Source organism: Crocodylus porosus, unplaced genomic scaffold (assembly GCF_001723895.1).
Source record: "Crocodylus porosus isolate Cpor-Errol unplaced genomic scaffold, CroPor_comp1, whole genome shotgun sequence".
Lineage (NCBI taxonomy): Eukaryota > Metazoa > Chordata > Crocodylia > Crocodylidae > Crocodylus > Crocodylus porosus.
The window spans coordinates 18,953,470-18,973,552 of NW_017728907.1; the positions used below are offsets into that span (position 1 = coordinate 18,953,470).

A 20,083-nucleotide genomic window follows, 5' to 3' on the forward strand; every position below is an offset into this window, starting at 1 on the left:
CATTATACTCGGCAGGCAGGTGGCATGGAGCTGGAGGAGCTGGGCATCTCCAAGGAGTATGGTGTGTTCAGCTGTATTGCCTCAGCCTTGCGGGCCACAAAGCTGGATGTGCCATATGTCACTGTACTGGGGCTGGTGGGGCTGCAGTACATGTGATTAGGACAGAGTGGGAGCAGTGCAGCATGGGATCCCCCACACACACCTGGGACAGTGAAGGGGCATTACAGAGCATCAGGCTGCAGGGGACAAGGGTGGGGTGGGTAGAAGCTCCAGGTTAGTTGAGGTTTGTTGTGCTTCCCCCAGCCTCGTCCCCACCATGCCCCCCCACAGTGGCATGCACCTGCTGCTATGGCAAGGATTGGACCCCTTATGGCTCCTTGCCATCCTCCGGCTCCTCCACCAATGTCTTTAAAGTCCAGGTTGTGGGGTTTTTGGCACTTGGCACAAAATAGAATCATAGAAAGTTAGGGTTGACGGGACCTCAGGAGGTCATCTAGTTCAACCCCCCGCTCAAATAAACCATCCCAGCCAAAAGCTTTGTCTAGCTGGGTTTTGAAAACCCCCAAGGATGGAGCTTCCACCACCTCTCTGGGTAACCTGTTCCAGTGTTTTATTACCCTCGTCATGAGAAGATTCTTCCCAATATCTTACCTAAACTTCCGTAGCTTGAGACCGTTGCACCTTGTTCTCTCATCTGCCATCACTGAGAATAGCCTAACTCCATCCTCTTGCAAACCTCCCTTCAGGCAGTTGAAGACTACTATTAAGTCTCCTCTCAGTCTCTAAACTAAATAAGCCCAGTTCCCCACATCTTTCCTCATAAGTCATGTCACCCAGCTCCCTCACCATTTGTGTTGCCCTGCGCTAGACTCTCTCCAATTTGTCCACATCCTTTTTGTAGTGGGGTCCCAAAACTGAACACAGTACTCCAGATGTGGCCTCACCAGTGCTGAATAGAGGGGAATAATTACTTCCCTTGATCTACTGGCAACACACCTACCAATGCAGCCCAGTATGCCATTACCCTTCTTGGTAACAAGTGCACACTGCTGGCTCATATTCAGCTTATTGTCCACTGTAACCCCCAGGTCCTTTCTGCAGAGCTGCTGCCCAGCCAGTCAGCCCCCAGGCTGTAGCGGTGCATGGGATTCTTCCATCCTTGGTGCAGGACTTTGCACTTGCCCTTGTTGAACCTCATGAGATTTTTGGCCCAGTCCTCCAATTTGTCTAGGTTACTCTGAATCCTAGCCCTACCCTCCAGCGTTTCTACTCCCCCCCACCCAGCTTGGTGTCATCAGCAAACTTGCTGAGGGTGCACTCTATGCCATCTTCCAGGTCATTGGTGAAGACATTGAATAAAACTGGCCCCAGGACCGACCCCTGGGGCACTCTACTTGATACCAGATGCCAGCTGGACATCAAGCCATTGATTTACTACTGTCTGAGACTGATGCTCCAGCCAGCTTTCTAGTCACCTTACAGTCCATGCATTGAGCCCATACTTCCATAGCTTGCCTGTGAGAATGTTGTGGGAGACAGTTATCAAAAGCCTTGCTAAAATCAAGGTACACCACATCCACTGGTCTCCCCGCATCCATAGAGCCAGTCACTTCATCATAGAAGGCAATCAGGTTGGTTAGGCATGACTTGCCTTTTGATGAATCCATGCTGACTCTTCCTAATCACCCTTTTCTCCTCCAAGTTTTTAAAAAAAAAAAAAAAAAAAAAAAAAGATTCCTTGAGGATCTGCTCCATGATTTTTCCAGGGACTGAGGTGAGGCTGATTGGTCTGTAGTTCCCTGGATCTTCCTTTTTCCCTTTCTTAAACATGGGCACTATGTTTGTCCTTTTCCAATCATCCAGGACTTCTCCTGATCACTATGAGATTTCAGAGATGATGGCCAATGGCTCTGCAATCACATCAGCCAGCTCCCTGAGGTGCACCCAACCACCACCCTCGGTTGCATCCCATCTGGCCCCATGGACTTTTACACATCCAGCTTTTCTAAGTAGTCCCTAATCTGTTCTTTCACCACTGAGGGCTGCTCACCTTCTCCCCAAACTGTGCTGCCTGGTACAGCAGTCTGGGATCTGCCCTTGCCTGTGAAGATGGAGGCAAAAAAGGCATTGAGCACTTCAGCCTTTTCTGCATGCTCTGTAACAAAATGGTACCTACCAACCCCTGGGTTAGACAGTGATTTGTGTAGGATGGTTTAGATAGGGATGAGCCTGCCTCAGGCAGAGGTTTGAACTAGATGACCTATGCAAATTCGTTCCAGCTCTGCCTTTGCATGATTCTATGATTTCTGCATCAGCTATATTAAAATAGGAAGAGTTATGCAAACACTTTCTAAAGAGACATACATTATAGGTACCAAGTTTGGATTTGCAGCATCTTGAAACCCAACAGCTGCAACTGCATAGGGAAGCAGAAAGAAAGACATTGCAATTCAGTGAGCACAGCCAAGCCAACCCTAGGGGGGTGTGGGGCCCCCTTAACACTGCACAGGGCCTTGGGACCCCCACAAAGGGGGCGGTCTCTATGCTTCTTCTGTGGCATGGGGCTGAGCCGCCAGCTCCAGACAGGACCCACAGGAGGGGCTGTAGCCCCTCTGCCCGGCTCTGAGGGCCTACCCCAAAGCGCAGGGCCTGGGGTGGTCGCCCTGATTTGCCATACCCTAAGGACAGCTCTGAGCACAGCTATAATATGCTCATGCTAACCCCTTTCAGTCAGCAGACCAGGTTCCTGCACTCTGTGTGGTTGTCTAGGCTTGGACCCACATCCAAAGTGCTCCAGTGCTTTGTCTTGAAGGTCACAAAGACACAAGTTGGGGATTTGTGGGAGGAGAAAGTACTACTTCTTAAGCTTGCCTTAGACTTCAGTTTTGTTAACAGGGAGTTAGAAGCATTGGAAAATAACACATGCACACCAGCTATATTAGCAGAAGTCCTGGTATGGCTGCTGTTATGCAGGCAGAAAGTATTTGTGCTGGTAAAGCTTTATCAGTAAAGCTGCATCTGCACTAAGTGGATTTGGTGGTGTAGCTCTACTGGTATATCTGCACAGCAGAGCCCTTTACAGTCTGCAGGAGGAAAAGCAGAGCAGTACGCTTATAGTACATAGAAATCCAAGAGCCATGCGGCCTCAGAAATTGCCTCTATGACATCTCGCATTCAGTACAGTTGACCTCTAGCGTGCCACCTGTTTGTGCATACTGAGATCTGAAGTACAGAATCACAAAATTATTAGGCCTTATTATTTGTATGTTAGGAATTTAATCTTAACATATTTGAAGTTTTTTTATTGCATGCAAGTTCCCTATTTTGGGTGTTTGTCATATACTTGGGTAGAGGTGGATTGCTGGTACAGTATCTCTTACCATAATTCCCTGTTGAAATGATCTGCTTTGTTCAAGCTAATTCCTGGAAGTGTCTGGGAAAAGAAAAGAACACTTGCTTGAGAGCAGCAGAGTTAAAGGAGGTGTGGGGGGAGAAGGGAAAACGAAGGGGGAAATTTTTAACAAACTTCTTTAAAAAGAACTCTCCACCACTCTCTCCAACATGCACAAAGACCACACATGCTTACCACAGGGGATTTATGTGAAATCACAGATTGTCTATGAACTCTCTGACTAATATTTATTAGCCTGTTGCATCTTGAGTGAGTGATTTTGATTTTGATCTTTTTTTCCCCTATTCCCATCAAGAAAGCTGGGTAGCTTTGGTTGCTTTGACATGACACTGTTTAAATGAAAAGTCTCAGACTTCTTTCTATTAGTTTCAGGACATAGATGCCTACAGCTATGATTGTTGTCAACAGATAGTGCTTTTCCCTTGCAGTTGTAAGTGCTAGAAGTTGGGTTGTTATATCTGCTTGGATTTCTGCTTTCCTTTTCTACACTTCTGTTTTTGCCATAAGAGGTTAGGGGTTTTGCTCCCCCTTAATTTGTACATATCAATTTGCTCTTGTTTTTTCCCACACTCTTAAGAAACTTCTTGAGCTGTCCTAAGTTCAGTGGCCAAATTCCATTGCATACTTTTAATTGCAAATTTTACTGTGGAATTCTTTTCTTGGTAAAAAGTTGGGTGAATTCTTTCGGAGTGGTTTTGTGGGCGTTTATAATTATAAGCCTCTTTGTTCTTTTCAAGTTCCATTTGCTTGCAAGCATCAAGCAGGGCCTTTTGTTCAGCTGGGAGAGGTCAACTTCTGCCTTTTGCTTCCATTTTGTGAGAAGGTAGGGAATAGAGTTTTCAGTGGAATTTTTGGTATTGAATAAATTTTCCACTCTGGCATTTTTTGCCTTACAATGTTGTTGCTTGGTACCATCAGTACGTTGATTTGTATCTACCTCTTTAACCCTGCCTTTGCTGGCTATCTATTTGGTCTTCAAGCTTATTGCATTTGGATTTTGAAAAAACTCTAATCCTGCAGTGTAAAGATTAGTGAGAAGGATAAGCTGGTGACCAGCCATCAGCAAGGATGCTGGTAGTGCAGTTTGTTCACCCTGTGCTATCTTATCCTTCCAGGACTACAAAGAATAGTGGATCTGTTTTGTTAAGGACCAAAATCCTTAAGCCCTCCAGCATTTCCCCATGGCTGCAGTATTATTTACCTCTGAGATGAGCTAGTTGGTGGGAGAGCTGCCCACAGTTTATGTTCTTTCCTGCTGTCTCTGTCTCACAGCAAATGCTGTCAAGTGAAGAGTCTGTCTGCAGGAGCCTCCTTGTCAAGTTGGGTCACTTCTAATAGCCGTATCAGTCATGCTGCCATCAAGAGGGTTATTAGCCTTTCCACCACACATTTCTCTGTTCAGGCAGAAGGCCTTCATCTCTGTCTAAGCTATAAAATTCTTCCTAATCCTTCTCAAGTTTTCTTGTCTCTGCTTCTATCACTGCCAAGGCTTTTTGTTGCAAGACTCATCACTTCAGTTGAGAATAACTGAACTGCTCACAGACCCAAGGCATTCTTTCTGGCAAGAGCTGGGCCTAGCATGTCTGCAGTGACCCCAAGGACCTTCCACCATGAACAGGAGTAGCTGGTGCTGGAAATTGTTATCAGGATACCTGTCAGTAGGTTGGGCAAACTCTTATTTAAGAGATTATATTTCCCCAGTAAAGCATGCCTTCATGACAGCTAGCCATCAGGATCCCAGTCCAGCCACACATTAACTTCTTAAAAGACTAAAATAAGACAGTGACCTGGAATTCAGTGAACTAAAGCTTAGCAAGGTTAAGCTAGTAAAGTGCCTTTAGGCATTTTGGAAGGAGGAATACAAATGAGAGGTGGTTGATTTGTGTAGATTCATAAATTAGCAGATTTAAACTTGTTGCTGTCTGCTGGGGAATGTTCCACTCTCTGCAAAGACATATTTTTTAGTTCAGCACTATTTTGCTGAGAAATTAAAACAAAATAACTCCTCCAACATAGCCTGTGGTCATTGCTTTTTATCAGCCCTGGACAGCTACCATATTCGGTTTGCTGCTGCCATCCAGGCATGATAAATAATGAAATCTGTTCTCCGATCTCTGAATCTATCAATCTGGAAAAGAGTGTTCTGGCATGTTGTACTCCTAGAAGCAGCTTGGCTGACTTGTTGTGACAGCCAGACACATCCACATGCAAGAGGCCCAGGCATTTGCCATCAATCGCAGTGTTTTCTTCTGCTTCAAAAAACTAGCTTGCTGAATAATTTCTTCCCTCTCCTGTGGCAGACCTAATCATCCAAGACCTCAAAATGTTGCACCCACTGCCATCCTCCTCTCCCCGTGGCTGGCTTGTGGAATTACACAAGACACATGAAGAACAAGTCATAGAAACTGCTGCGCTAAAACCATCAGCATCCCTTTGCCTGAGTCACAGCAGGGAACTCCAACTCTCAGTGCACCTCTTAGTGTATGGCTGGCCACCACGAGAAAGAAAAGTGTGTCAGATGCTTCACAGCTTTTGCAGAACCACATGTCTGGCTATGGTTTCTAGAGGTGCTTTGATCAGCCTTTAGCTCCAGTGAGACATGAACCCCAGTAGTTTCCATGTCCCAACTTCAGAGTAGCTGCTAGTCCCCTTCTTTTGTTTTTCTGCAGCAGTAACAGCGGAAGTGATGTAGGCCATGTAGTTAGACCTTGATTCAGAGACCACTTCACTCCTTGACTGAAGGCCTCCTTACATTTTGGTAGTACCTCACATGAGCTTGGAGCTGCTTATGTGTCCAGTCCTGGGCCCTTTAACATGGAAGAGTCTGAATGCTAAAATTTCTAAACAGAAATGCCTCTTGACGGCCAGAGGAGTCATTGCTTGGGACCAGTGGATTCTTTGGTACAAAAAAGTGAACTTAGAGAAAATTTTTTGCCACATTTCCCATTAGCATGCAGATATGCTGCTGCCCAAGCAAGGCATCAAAGTGCCGAGTTAATTCAAGCACTGCCTTCAGCCACCTGAACAAGAAAAGGACAGCTGGTAGGGAAAGGAACTTCATTTTTTTTCAAGTTTCTCCAAGGAGATTAAAATAGAATCACTCTTCCAAGTGCAGTATTTCATGGGGCTTAGAAATGCTACTTTCTCTGCTTACACACTTGTCTCTTTCAGTGAAAATTTGTCTAGATTTTTTAGGAAGCTGCATCAGTTCATTGAATCCTGTGAGAGTTGCGGGTTCTCCTGCTTATCACCTATTAAAAACCCTTAATAGGTCCAGTCCCAATCCAGTTTGTTTTAAGGTTCTCTCAGCAAGTATTTCTTTCCCTGACTACATCTGGACCTTTGAATTACAGGAAATGCCAAAATAAAGCATTTAGATACTATTTCTAAATATTTAAAAATGTGTTTTGCTACAAAAAGATGTCATGATGACTTCTGTCCCTCACTGCCACCGCCAAATCTTGGGAGCAGCTGTACTGTCTCAGGTGAGGTCTGCATTCCACAAAACCCCACCTGCAAGCTTTCTCTGGCTTACAGTGGAAAAGTCTGAAAAGGTAGACTTTTTAAAAATAAATAATGACCAGTGAAGTAGTATCAAGTGTCTCACCTGAAAGGTATCATAAATCTGCTTCTCCCAGTGGATCCTTTCCATAAGTGCTGCATGAGGGAGATGCAGTTGACAAGAGAGGATGGCTAGTGGCCAGGATCCATTCAGAAACAGGCCGTTTCCATGAGATGAAAGAGAGACATCTCCCAAATACACTGTTTTAGATGGACTTGAATGTGCTGTGTGTCCAGAGCCAGGGGAGGGCAAAGTATCTCTGGAAGAAAGAGGTGTTGAGATGGTTTTGAGACTGATGAGCATAGTGGCCTTTTCCCCCTGATTTTCTTCTCTAGGTAAATTTGATCACAGAGCCAATCCATGTAATGTCTTTGACAAATGTTTCTCTGCTCCAGGTTCAGTCACCGGTGGACTCAGCCACAATGTCACCAGTGGAAAGAACAGCTGCCTGGGTTCTGAATAATGGGCAGTATGAAGAAGTAGAGGAGGATACAGAACAAAATCAAGATGAAGCCAAGCATGCTGAGAAGGTAGATTTTAGTCTGCATGCATCTGCTTGATTGGTTTCCTCAGACCTTGAGCTTCCACTGGGCTCCTGCCCTATAGTAGCATGTTGAACTGTACTAGCTATTATCAGGTATCACTGTGCCAAAATAAGGCTTTCAGACAGAGTTGTTTCCCTCTCCAGTGTTATCCCCCTCATTCCAGTCCACAGATAAGCCATTGCATGGTTTCTGACTGCGGGCCTACCAGGCTTCAAACTAGATCAAGATGGATGCAAAATGCATTGGAAACCTTGTGAAACACACCTGCAAATTAATGCCATATAGATCGATGCTTGCTGTTTGCTTCCATCATAAAATTAGTGCCACTTCAATGTTTTACATGATGTTTGCCTTTTAGTATTTTAAAGTAACACTATTGTTAGGGTATTCTAACATCTTCCTGTGTTTCGCTGTTTGCTTACATTCTCAGTGATCATGAAGAGGAGCTCTGATTATTAACCAGAGCATTGTGTAGTTCTGGTGCCCACTGTGTCCTTTCACAGATGTATGCAAATATGAACTCCTTGATCAGCAGCAGCGTTTATGCTCCGTCTGCCTTGGGTTTCACCTGATCCAGTGCTGCTTATTTAGATTATGCTTTAACCTCTATCTTTTATGAGAGCTGTATTTTTTTTAAAATATGACTAGAGAAATATTTTGTCCACTGACAAAAGAGGCTCTTGTATTAATTTGTCAAGTCTGTTCACAGCAGTGATAGTTATTGCTCTCCAAAAGTAAACATACAGCTGCTACGATATGGACTCAATATAAAATGTAGAGTTTTAGGAATAATGAAAGGCCTGTAAAGGCAGAGTGAAATATATAGAGGGCTAATTTCACTGCTGTAGGGCAAATTATTAGAAAAAATAGGTGGGGAAATAGAACTTGGGCCCTCAAGGGCTCTGTTTTGTATAGTGGGTTGCTGTGCTGTGCATTCACCTTTGGTTATGTGACTTCAAGTCTTGATTAGGTCATGAGAGAAATGAGTTGCTTGTATCCCAGAATTATCCAGAGTTCATGTGTGTTCACATCAGAAGATCTCTTACAGAAAGGTACAGATAGCTGCAGATTTTTGGGAGGCTGTTGGGACTTGAATAGTTAGAAGTTAAGGGTCTCAGAACTGAAATGCACTTGCAGAGTGGTTTGGGTACCCAGGAGTGGAACTGCAGTAATGATGCGGGGCAGTATGAAGACACTTGAGTGTATAGGATCTGTCCACAACAGACCAGTCAGTTGTTACAATCCTTCCTGCTACTTCCTTCATTTTGGCGTTATTCAAGGAAAACAACGCAGACATAGCAAAAAATATCTGACACTCCCTTTCCTATGTTCCTGTATCTTTTCCTTCCATGCAGTATGAGCAAGAGATAGCAAAGTTGAAGGAGCGTCTGAAGGTGTCGAGCCGCCGATTGGAGGAGTATGAGAGGCGCCTTCTGGTGCAGGAGCAGCAAATGCAGAAGCTACTGATGGAATACAAGGTGAGGCTGGAGGACAGTGAAGAGAGACTTCGCAGGCAACAGGAAGAGAAGGACAGCCAGATGAAGAGCATAATCAGCAGGTGAGAGGACAGGGCTCTTTTAAGAGATTTGTGTGCAAAGCATGGCATCCCAACAGAGCTGACGATAGGGGCCCATAATTTTGCATGCAAGCAGCTTTTTTCCTCATTTATGCCCCATAACACCTCTGTGGGATTTGTATCATCCCTGTCCCAGATGGAAAAACTGAGACACAAACTAGTCCTTGATTGCATGGAAAGATGAGAGAAGGACCCAGCAGTACTGACTCACATGTTTGCTGTACTCATTAGCTAATCCACACTATCTTGGAAAAGAAGTAGGATGGCCTCCTTCTCAAGTGCAAGCTCCTAACACTGGAATTAGCAGACCTCTCCTTGTTCAAAGCTGTTGAACTTTGGCTCTGTCTCATGGCAACAGTTGAATTTAACCAGCTAACATTAACAGAAGAGAAAATAGGTTGTCCTTGGTGCTGTAGAGTTTTCCCATTACAAAGGTAGTAGTAATGAGGAGCCACCTTGTCGTAAGTGCTCTGAAACTATACTAAGATTTTTCTGATTCCTTCCTCCTTCCTACATCCCAGACTCATGGCAGTCGAAGAAGAACTGAAGAAGGATCATGCTGAGATGCAAGCAGTCATAGATGCAAAGCAGAAAATTATTGATGCGCAGGTAAGTACTTCTGGGTCTCCAAGAATGAAACATTTTCTCTGGAAACTACTATTCCCTATCCTTGCAGCCAGTCCAGCTCCCATGACAGAAATTAGATACTTCTCCACCTTACAGTCTCATTCTGAAACCAGCTTCAACACATTCTTCTTGCCTATCTCATGGAGAGAATTCTGCTATTATCTAACAGATTTCAAAGCATTTAGCACTACTTTTAAAAACTTTCAAACCCACTGTGTTACTGGGTTAATATGGTCTTTTCAGATCATGCCTTACAGTAGGCAGACAAGGTTCTTTGTGTAAATATGATATCTTTTATTAGACCAACTCAAATAGTTAGAAAAATTCTTCTTAGCAAGCTTTCAGGCACATATACCCTTCATCTGACTGAGGAAGCATCTGCCTGGTTGGTGCTCTTCCTGGATGGAGTGATAAGGCAGCCAGAGGCCAGTATGTATGCAAGAAAGACAGTCAGTTAAAATGTAAATTGAGGTGGTCAGTAGGTAAGACAGATGAGTGTGTGGGGAGTAGGGGGAATGAATGTAGCTGTAATCAACAGATGGGAGACAGGAGAGTTGTGGGGAAGGAAATGAGACTAGCTGGTAAAAAGTGGAGGGTTTACCTGGGGAGGCAGATGTTAGACAGGTTATAATGTGTCATAAATCCAAAGTCTATATTTAGTCCCCTTTCATTCCCCCTCCACCCCCCCCCACACACACCTGTCTCTCACCTATAGACCACCTCAACTTACATTTTGACTGACTTTCTTACATATGTACTGGCCTCTGACTGCTTTACCACTCCATCCAGGAAGAGCACAGACCATATGCAGATGCTTCCTCAGCCTGATGAAGGGTGTCTGTACCCAAAAGCTTACTAAGAAGAATTTTTCCAACTATTTGAGTTGGTCTAATAAAAGATATCAGATTTACCTAAAGAACCCTATCTACCTATGTCCTTAGACCAACACTGCCTTACAGTAGGAGCATTTTGCTGGTATAGAAATAGCAAAGCTGCACTTTGTACCTATATAGTAAAACTGTCCCACCTGCACCCCCAACAAAACAAGCTATACTGGTTCTGTCAGTTTTGTCAGTGGATCAGTAAGAAAGAAGCAATCAATCTATGAAGCTATGCAGCAAGCTCTTGCAGTAGAGCACTGCCCAGTATGCTTCTAGTGCTTGGCATTTGACTTCAGCTGACTCTGTCTGTAGTCAGTCTTAGAGAAATGCCTGCTGTGCCACAAAATGCAAGCGCTTGCCTTGGCTGATGCAGGTTAGCTGTGGAACAAGTGGGTGATGCATGTAGATGTGCATAATGCAGTTCTGCTTCTCTGGTCTTTGGATGTACTGCTTGGAATTGGTTTGGCTTCCCTTCTTTATCTGTACTCATTCAGGAGAAATGTAGCTTACACAATAAAATATACAATTGGTTTGATCTCTGCCTGCTGCATCATGGTTGTGAGACTGTAATATTCCCCTTGCACTCAGAGCGTAGAAATCTTTCCTGCATCTGTGCTTTTTAATGGTTAATGTCACTTCCTGTTTATATTTTTTAAAGATGATACACATAACAGCAGTCTCCCAGGCAGTTTGAGAGTCATTTCATTTCACACAGGCTGGGAAGTGCTGGAGGTCTTAGCTGTAGTAGGGATTTATCTACAGGTTTACAGAAGATAATGCATTAAATTGAGCCAGCTATGCCATGTTAAAGGTGTGAGTGAGGGCATGGGTTAGCCATTTGTTGCCTTTCTGTATAGGCAACCATAACAAGACCTCTGAATTGTATGTGCTCTTTGTGGGCCCTTAGGGAAATCATGCAGTGAAAAGTGTCCATTGAACACTTCATAGCATGTTCTTCAGGAGGTTGTTTTGAGATTTGGAAAAGTTTTAGACTTTGAGAAGAAACATTTATATTTGCTGTCCTTTTGCACATTTTCTTATAGCTACTCTTTCAGTGATGGAGGCCTTAACAGCTGGAGAGTTGGGATCTAAGCCATCAATTCTGAACAAATCACTTGAGTAAAATACCTTAGTCCTTGCATTGTTTTGCACTTTCAGATATTTAGTCCTGTGAGATAAGAACATCCTGCTGGAATTGCACTGTGCATAGTCCCATTTTAAAAGGATATGTCAGAATAGTGTAAGTCACCCTCTTGTGATGCAGCTGAGGTTGAAATCCTTTCCATGTGAACTGATGCTAGGGAGAGGTGAGTCTGGAAAATATAAGAGGCTCATCCTTCACCCAGATGGAGAATTGTTACTGTCAGTTTAAGGTGGGGATAGGAGGTGAACGAAATAGGCTGTGTTTTATACTTGAGTGTAGGCTCAGGATCTCACTCTTCCGAACTGATAGAGCTGAATCATGTCCAGAAGGCAGGCTGTTAGATTTCAGAGGAAATATGATGTATTTTCTGAGTATCCCCTGCCAACTGTCTCACAGTTATTCTTCTTAGAAGGGGCCATTTACTGGCTCTTATTTACTCAGCAGAAGGTTGCAATGATAAATGACCTGTAAAGTGGTGTGAACAGCCTTTATAGATGGTCTTTGAAGATAACAGAGAATCCCTTATAGACTGGGAACTTGCTTTGAGAATTCGGCTAAACATGATGTAGGAATGTGTGCTGGGCACAAAGGGTTTGGGACACTGTAATAAATCCATAGAAATTGATTTGCCGGGGCAGGCAGGGATTGACTTCAGATTCAGGATGATTGGTTATGCTTGTGCAGAGAGCTCCCGTTCATGTCTCTACACATCTGTACCAGTAGCTTCTCTTCCTCTGTGGCATACTATGAATGTTTCTGAAGCAATATGATGGAAACCAGAGAAGTCTGATTCCTTGGTGTTACCAGGTGGAGGAAAGGATTGTTGGTTAATGAAAACTTATAGTTTCATAGTTTGAAACTATGAAAACTTGATCCCTCATTGCTGAAGGGATGTAATGCTTCCAAAAGGAGGAATATATGTGTTTTGAGATCATCCCTAGCCATGCTGCAAGACACTTTTCATCGTAGTAAAATGAAGAAAAACATGTTTCCCTTTAGATCTAGTTGTTCTCTCTACCCAGAGCCCTCAACTCCCATGTGTGGAAAGCTGGCCTTAATTCTGCTACTTTGCCTCCTGCTCACTGAGTCCTCAAGAGTTGGGGAGTGCTAAAGAAAGAGCTCAAATCAGGTTTGGAAGAGTGAGTTCAAGCTCACAGAACCCTTACTGACTAATCACTATGAGTAGCCATAATCCTTTCCGTTTGTTGATGTGCTTTAGTGACCATTGTGGAAGGCCTTATCTAGGCATTTGAGTGGAACGGGGACATGAGTGGGAGACTCAGGGCTCTGGTCGCCAAAAACACAACTATCTGAGGAAGCAGAGTTCCTTTGTAGAAAAAGGCCATCAAACTGATGGTTGGTTTTAAATTATGCATAGAAGGCAGATTATTCTCAGCACGTGATTTATTGGGAGGCCAGATATCTTTGTGTCTTGAAATCAATGGAAGAGTAATTGATCCTAGCTTCTTGGCCTCATTTTGAAGGTGACAGTGAGTGCTAGGGAGTAGTGGTGACTTTGGCTTCTTGTGCTCAGTTACTTCACTACAGAATGCTTTGTAGGAATGACTTGCTTGTCCTGGGTTTTAGGACACGGCATCCATTATTAAGCTGTGCACAGTGATAGCCTCGTCGTTAAACTGAGTATGCACTTTTCTCAAATTGTTCCTGTATAATGTTAGTGAGTTGTGAATCCAAAGGCTCTTATCCATGCTTCCCAGACTGAGAAAAGAGAGGTCTGGATGTTGGTAACTTTCCCTGAGAACGGCGGAGCTACGGAGTGTGCTAGCTCTATTCCTATTGCAAGTGACGTCTCCGCTGTGTTAAATTACAGGTCATAAATGGGGATGAGATAATTCAAACAGGCAAGTAAACCCAATCAGTTCTCTAGCTGAGCAGTACCCAGCCCTGGCCGAGTGCACTGACCTCCTACACATTCCAGCTCCTACCACTCCCCACACTGAATTCATATATGTTAGAAATACATGTACCTGTTTGGATGGCATTTTCCTTTGAGCAAGGAGGGTGCATCTCCTGACCAAGCTCAGGCCTTCAAGATAAATTTTTCAGATGTAGGTGTTTAATTGCTCTATAACTTTAGGTATTGAACATGCTTAGTCAGTGCCAGGGAACACCCCAGCCTTCCATTTTTTTACCTCTTTATATATCCAAATTCTCTGATCAGAAATTTTTAATTCTACAAATAAGGTAGGAGAGTGTCAGTCAGAAGAGGGTATAATGCCCCAAGAAATAGATCTCTGCTAAGGCCATGTATTTTTCTTCTTTTATTTTGGCATAGGAGGAAAGGCCAAGAGTTAGTCACAGATCCTTCCCTCTCCATTTTGACCAGGAATATGGGTATGATACAACCATATGGGTGGTTGTCCTGACCATGCACAGGGCTGTCACACACGCAACACTTAAACTCTGCTTTGCTTTGGGTTTCCCTGTCTTTATTTACCTGGGGAAGCCCCCTAGGAAGAGCAAACAGACTCCCTTTTTGCCTATGTACCATATAGCTGACATGCTGAGAACCAAACCACATGGGCCTGTAGTAGTACAGATGTCTCCTGAGCAATGTGTCTGAATTATCCCTTAATGTTTGTGCCTTGTGTACATCATTTTTCCTTCCTTTGGTTCTCAGTGGGTTGGGGTGGGTTGGAAAGAGCCCCTACATTCAGCTTAAAAAAAACAAACCATAAAACCTAGGTTTCCTCTTTAAAAAAGAATAACCAACCAGCTGGCAGCACTGAGAGCATGCTTACCTGCTGCAGGGCCTGTTGTTGCTTTGTACGGCTGCATTCTTAAAAGGTAAAGGACAGAACTACAAGCAAGCTACTTGTACCTGAAATCCCTTGGCTTGGATCCCCCAACCACAGCATCCCACTGCAGACCGTGCATTTTGGGTGTATTTTTCTATTTATTTAGTGCGTTCACTTGTCCTTTAGTTTTTATTTTCTTCATAAAAGCGGAGGCTAGCACTTTCTGGGCCAGAAGAATTAAAACCAGAATGACAGAACTTTTGATTTCTGTGGAGTCCTGGAGCAACTCTGAGCTGGAATGGGTCTAGGAGCAGTGTCTTTCAATGTTTGTTTCTTGTGTTTTTGTTAATGGCATCCCCCTCACTCACCCACATTTCCCTCTTACCCCTCACCCCAAATAACCCTTTAGTTTTAGCTTTTGGCTGCTTCTTTTCTATGTTGCTGCTGCATCCCTGCCCCTGCTGGTGACTGCAGGCTGTCATTATTTGCCATTTTAATTTCAGCCATCCTGTGAGTTCATTCTGTGTACTCTCCATGCAGTCTTCAGATGAAGACAGTGGCCCTCAGGTGCCACCTGCACTTTCTGCTACAAAATGAAACTTCCCAGCACTTATTTTTCTGGTGCCTGTTTCTGTTTTCCAAAGTTACCCCAAAAAACTCCCAAACAAACGAAGCCAAAAAGCTCTGCACCTTCATCTGTTTCAGGAGAGGGTGCTTTGGTGAAAATGCTGAAATGCAACCAAGTGGAATACTTATAAGTGTAATGCAGAGAAACTAGAGAGACCAAACTGGGGAGCAGTGCATCTGTGGTGAACTGGGGAAACAGTATTGCAAGAAAACAGAAAGAGGCAAAGACATCCCATTTTACTGGAGAATGTTGGTAATGTTGGCTCTGTCTAAAAAGCTTCTGAAGACTTGATCGCAGCCCTAGGCTATGAAAGTTCCTGACAAAGAAAAGGTTAAATAAGTGCTTTGCTGGGTAGAATGGCTCTGATCTGTGGTGTTTTTGTTACAGGAGAAACGGATTGTGTCCCTGGACTCGGCCAACACTCGGCTGATGAGCGCCCTGACGCAGGTCAAGGAGCGCTACAGCATGCAGGTCCGCAATGGCATCTCCCCCACCAACCCCACCAAGCTTTCCATCACGGAGAATGGTGAATTCAAAAACAGCAGCTGCTAACCGGGTGGATGCTGCTGGTCATCTCCTCGGGGCAGAGCAGGAAGAAGCAGACTGAAGAAACCTGAATGCAGACCCCTGTTGATTTACAGAATGCTGCTAAAAGATAAACTGTCAAGTGGGGTAGAAAAGCCTACCTTTCAGACTAGGAGAATAGGGCTCCAAGGGCCAGGGCCCTCAGGATTGCTGTGTATATACGTAAGGAGCCTGTTCCAGGCTACATGTACAGAGACCGCCGCTGTAATATACCAAAAGGAAGTGAATACTGTAGATTGTTTTTAATTATTGCAATTTTTATTATTATTTTCCTCTTGTTGAAAGCACTGCAGTCCTCAGAGGGGGAGGAGGGGAATGTGTGTATGTGTGGTGTGGCAGAGAAAGAAAAAACAAGAGAGATGAGCAGTGGGTTATTCTGAAGCTGTACATATCAGGCTGACTGATGCAAGCACATGGAGTGAAGTGAAATACTAGTTAAATGAATGTATGAGATGCTCTGTTTTAACCCCCTCCTTCCCGGTCCTTATTTAACCAACTTCAAACTCCACACCCAGCTTCTTGCAAGAGGGTTGGATCCTGTTGGCTTCTGTCTGCTCTTGTTAGGATATGGACAAAAAGCTGTTTCAAAGTCTCTTTTGAAAGCTCTAGTTAGAAACTGGAGCAAGAAGCCTGTTTTTTTTTTAACACCTGCCCAAAGCCAGGCTTCCCGTCCAAGAGACAAAGGGAATTTGCAGTTTTAAAGGTAGGAATTTTTTTTTACCTAAATTATAGTAAGGTTTGACTTTTTTTTCCTTTTTTTTTTTTTTAAGAGTTTACAGAACTGTAAATACTTGTGTTTTCAAACTTTGGTCCAATTCCCAGCATATGTGCAGCCCATTGTCTCAGTGCAGTAGCACTCCAGATCAGTTACCCAAACTCCACCAGAAACAATCAGGTTAGTACTCCAGGGAAAGGGCTAACCAAAGGGCACTCATGCCCTGTGCAATAGATCTGTGAACACAGAGTGAAACTTTTCTAGTTTATTTTTGTACCTTTTTGTCTTGTTCAATTTCACTGTTCCATCCACAGGGTTATCAGATTTAGCTCCACCAAGATGGTTTCTGCATGTTTGTTAAAATTTCCATGCCCCAATGGAAATTGACTGTTATTATTTAAGTCCTGACTTTATCCACGTTTTCTCTAAGTGAATTTTAACTGAGCCCCCCCCTGTAATGTTTGGTTTGTTTCTCACACAAGCAGACTTTTACAGGATGTACCTAAAATTAAATAATGAGCTCATTGTTGGGAGGAAGATAGTGACGTTTCACACACTGTAAAAGACCAACAGTAAGATCCGCGGTGTTGCCAGTTCTCATGGTTTTACTGAATATCTTTGTAATACTTGTTGAGTCTCATAAAGCCCCAGCTTCTGGAGTCAAGTGATGTATGAGAATCTCTCCCCTTCCACTTCATTTAAAAAAAATGTTTTTTAAAGCTCTTGTTAGTGTTGAAAAGCATGAGAATGTGAACCTTAAAGGTTTAAATAAGGAAGCAAATAAAGGGAACCCAAAGCTAGTTCAAATTAGAAATAGAGGCAAATACTTTTTTAACAGGGACCATTAGAACAAATCCAAGGAATGATAGGCACTGCCTTCTCTTGATGTCTTCAGGTCAAGACTAAATGCCTTTCTGGAATATATGCATCAAATTTGCTTTCCTGATTTACAGATATGCTTTAATCAAATCAAAGGTAGTAGGCTCAATGCAGATGATAATTGGGTGAAAGGTGGTGGCCTGTTACAAAGAGGTCAGGCTAGATTATCTCAAGTCATTTCTTCTTGCCTATAAACTCTGATGGCACATTGCGATAAGCGGGAACGTGTGTTCCCTGGGGACAACTAGCTGTGGCACATATTTGTGCCACAGCTAGTTGTCCCCAGGGAACATGCCAACATGCACATTCTGGTGTGTGGCAAGCTGTCCTGGGTGGGGCAGGAGAGGCTGGTGTCCACACCTGGGCTGGCCCCAGCACCCTTTTCTGGGGCCCTCCCAGGGCTCCAGCAGCAGTAATCCAGGCACGCAGAGCCTGGATGGCAGCCGAAGTATGGCTCTGGGCAGCCAGGCTCTGGTTTGGGGAATGTACACTGCTGCCTTGTGCACCACCTTTTGACACCAGGATCTCCTGGTGCCAAAAAACCTGCTGTGCTGCACATAAGCAGCACACTGAACACCTGCATGTGTGTCGCATGCAGCTTGCAGCACTGCAGACAGGTCCTGAGTGTGCAAAAATGTATCGTTTTAAATATCTTGGGATTTTTGAGTTGTTCTCATGACCTTTGGGTCATGCCTTTGAATGTCAGGGTTTGGCAATATGAATGAGTCAAATTCACTGTCTGTTGTTCAAGTCTGTTTGCTGTTTTGAAATGAATTTGCCTAGCCTTTTAGGCCAGTTTGTTGCGGAGCACGATATTTTAACTGTGTTACCTTGTTTATTGTGAGTTAAGATAATTCCATTAAACATATACACACACCTATATATCTATGTATATAACCAACTATGCACAAATACAGAAAGAGACCACATCTCCTGCACTGTAGGACATATAAGGAAAAGTGTATGAATATCTCTCAGCAGTTGGCAGTTACTTGAATTGAGAGATCGAAAACTCACCTGAAGTAAATAGGAATTTGTTCTTAAGGTTTTAATGTTCTTTTGGATCAAAGCTGCTTTCTCTTTTTGTTTCTCAAACATGATTTGTACCAAGGGTTAAGGAGCAAGGAGAGGGTCCGCCTAGCTTTCTTGAAGTGGCACAGCAACATTTTTGAAGTTTTATGCACTTCTGGGGCCACATACTGAAAATACTCAGTAGAAATTTAAAAAAGAACAAAATCACTTTCCTAATGAAGTCTTCCAACTCTGGGTCATTCTGGCCCCTAATACCTTCTCCTTTGGTTAACTAACTGTGCCTTTCAATCCCTTCTTCTTTCCCTCTTCTTCCACATGTACCAAGACTATAGGCGCAGTATCAGTTGTGGATCAATTTGTCTAGTGTGAGTACTTCTCATTTTTATAAAATGCCACTGTCCATTAAAACCCCTTTTATCTTAGCATTTCTGTGTGGCTGCGGGCAGCTTTCATGCCTACCCCTTTATTATGTGGCTGCACTCACTTTCAGTGAAGCTAACAATAATTACCTCAGATTATATTCACCCAGCTGTGCTATGCAAAGTCTTTCCCAAAAGCAGCTCTGTAGCTGGGTGTGCGTTTTAATCATATGTTATGTAAAACATGGGAAGTGGATGATCTGTTACTCTGAGGTTTCTCCTAAATTAGCTGTTGAACACACTACCTAGGGATTACTTTCTGTGCATTACAAGAAATACGAGGAAAAAGAAATACATATGGAAATACAGGCTTCTACCAAAATATTCTAGCAGAGTTAGACTAATGCTGCTTAGAGAGAGGCATCTGCTCAGAGCTCACTGTAGCTTTGTGATAATCCACTAAAGGTCACTGGCTGAGCTGTGTGGTTAGACACTGAAGGCCTTTGGGAATCCACTTTGGCTTCTGCAGAGAAATGTAATAGGAACAGGTTCTTTTAGTGCATTTCCTAGGGTTGCTTTTAAATAAAGCAGGCCCTGCTTTCTAAAGGGGAAATCCTAGCTGCTGTAAGGTGATCACTTTACAATTGCAAGTGGCATGAATAACATAGATGGATAAATGCATATCCTCCTGTACATGCTTAAGCTGTCAGCCTGGATAAAGCAGATATTTAAGGGTCAGACCTGAAGCATCACCGTCACTGCTTGTCACTGTGCTGGTTTTAATCTCCCTGCTCTGAGATACAAAATGCTGGTCTCTCCCTCCATACAGCAGAAAATGTCTTTCTACCTGCAAGGGGGGCAAAAGTCAACAGTTTCACAATATTGTTAGGTCAAAGCTGAGAAACCATGAAGCACAGCATTAGGCTCCCATGTTCTGTGGGCAGGCATCGTTCCCAGTTTGTTACTCAGCAGATGTCTAGAAATTTGTTTTATCTCTCTGTGAAGCCTGTGGCATGTCAAATCACAAGCTTCTATTTTGTACAGTTTGATAGATGGTAGCAAGCAAAACCTCAGGAGCCATTTTAACATTACTGAGACAACAAAATACCTGGGCCTAGCCAGTCTTCAGTTTTCAGAGTAACAGCCACTGAGTTTCTGCAGGAATGAGAGGAGAAGTAAAACAAAATCTGATGAACTTCATAACCTGCTAGGGGTTTGGATAGTATGTATGCAGTTGCCTAAACTCAGCAGGTTGTGCAAAATGTCACCGCAGGAGGCTGACCACCTCAATTTGAGGACACCTGAGACAATGTAGGAAGGATTTAGAGGTCTCTAATAGCCATCTCTTTTTATGCCCAACTTTGTGCTACTTCTCTGAC

At 43.6% G+C, this 20,083-nt stretch overlaps 1 protein-coding gene and 1 long non-coding RNA gene across 2 annotated transcripts in view; both read left to right on the forward strand.

Moving 5' to 3' along the window:
- Positions 1-17,129, forward strand: part of RASAL2 (RAS protein activator like 2) — a 145,474-nt gene extending 128,345 nt beyond the window's left edge. The window contains exons 14-17 of the mRNA XM_019530900.1: positions 7,370-7,504; positions 8,875-9,077; positions 9,617-9,704; positions 15,522-17,129. Coding sequence (XP_019386445.1) covers positions 7,370-7,504; positions 8,875-9,077; positions 9,617-9,704; positions 15,522-15,686 — 591 coding nt within the window. The 3' untranslated portion in view covers positions 15,687-17,129. The remainder of the gene's footprint in view (positions 1-7,369; positions 7,505-8,874; positions 9,078-9,616; positions 9,705-15,521) is intronic.
- Positions 17,130-17,854: 725 nt separating this feature from the next.
- Positions 17,855-19,849, forward strand: LOC109307163. Its single transcript, XR_002100182.1, has 2 exons — positions 17,855-18,253; positions 18,302-19,849. It is a non-coding gene; the product is annotated as an uncharacterized LOC109307163 (long non-coding RNA).
- Positions 19,850-20,083: the final 234 nt, after the last annotated feature.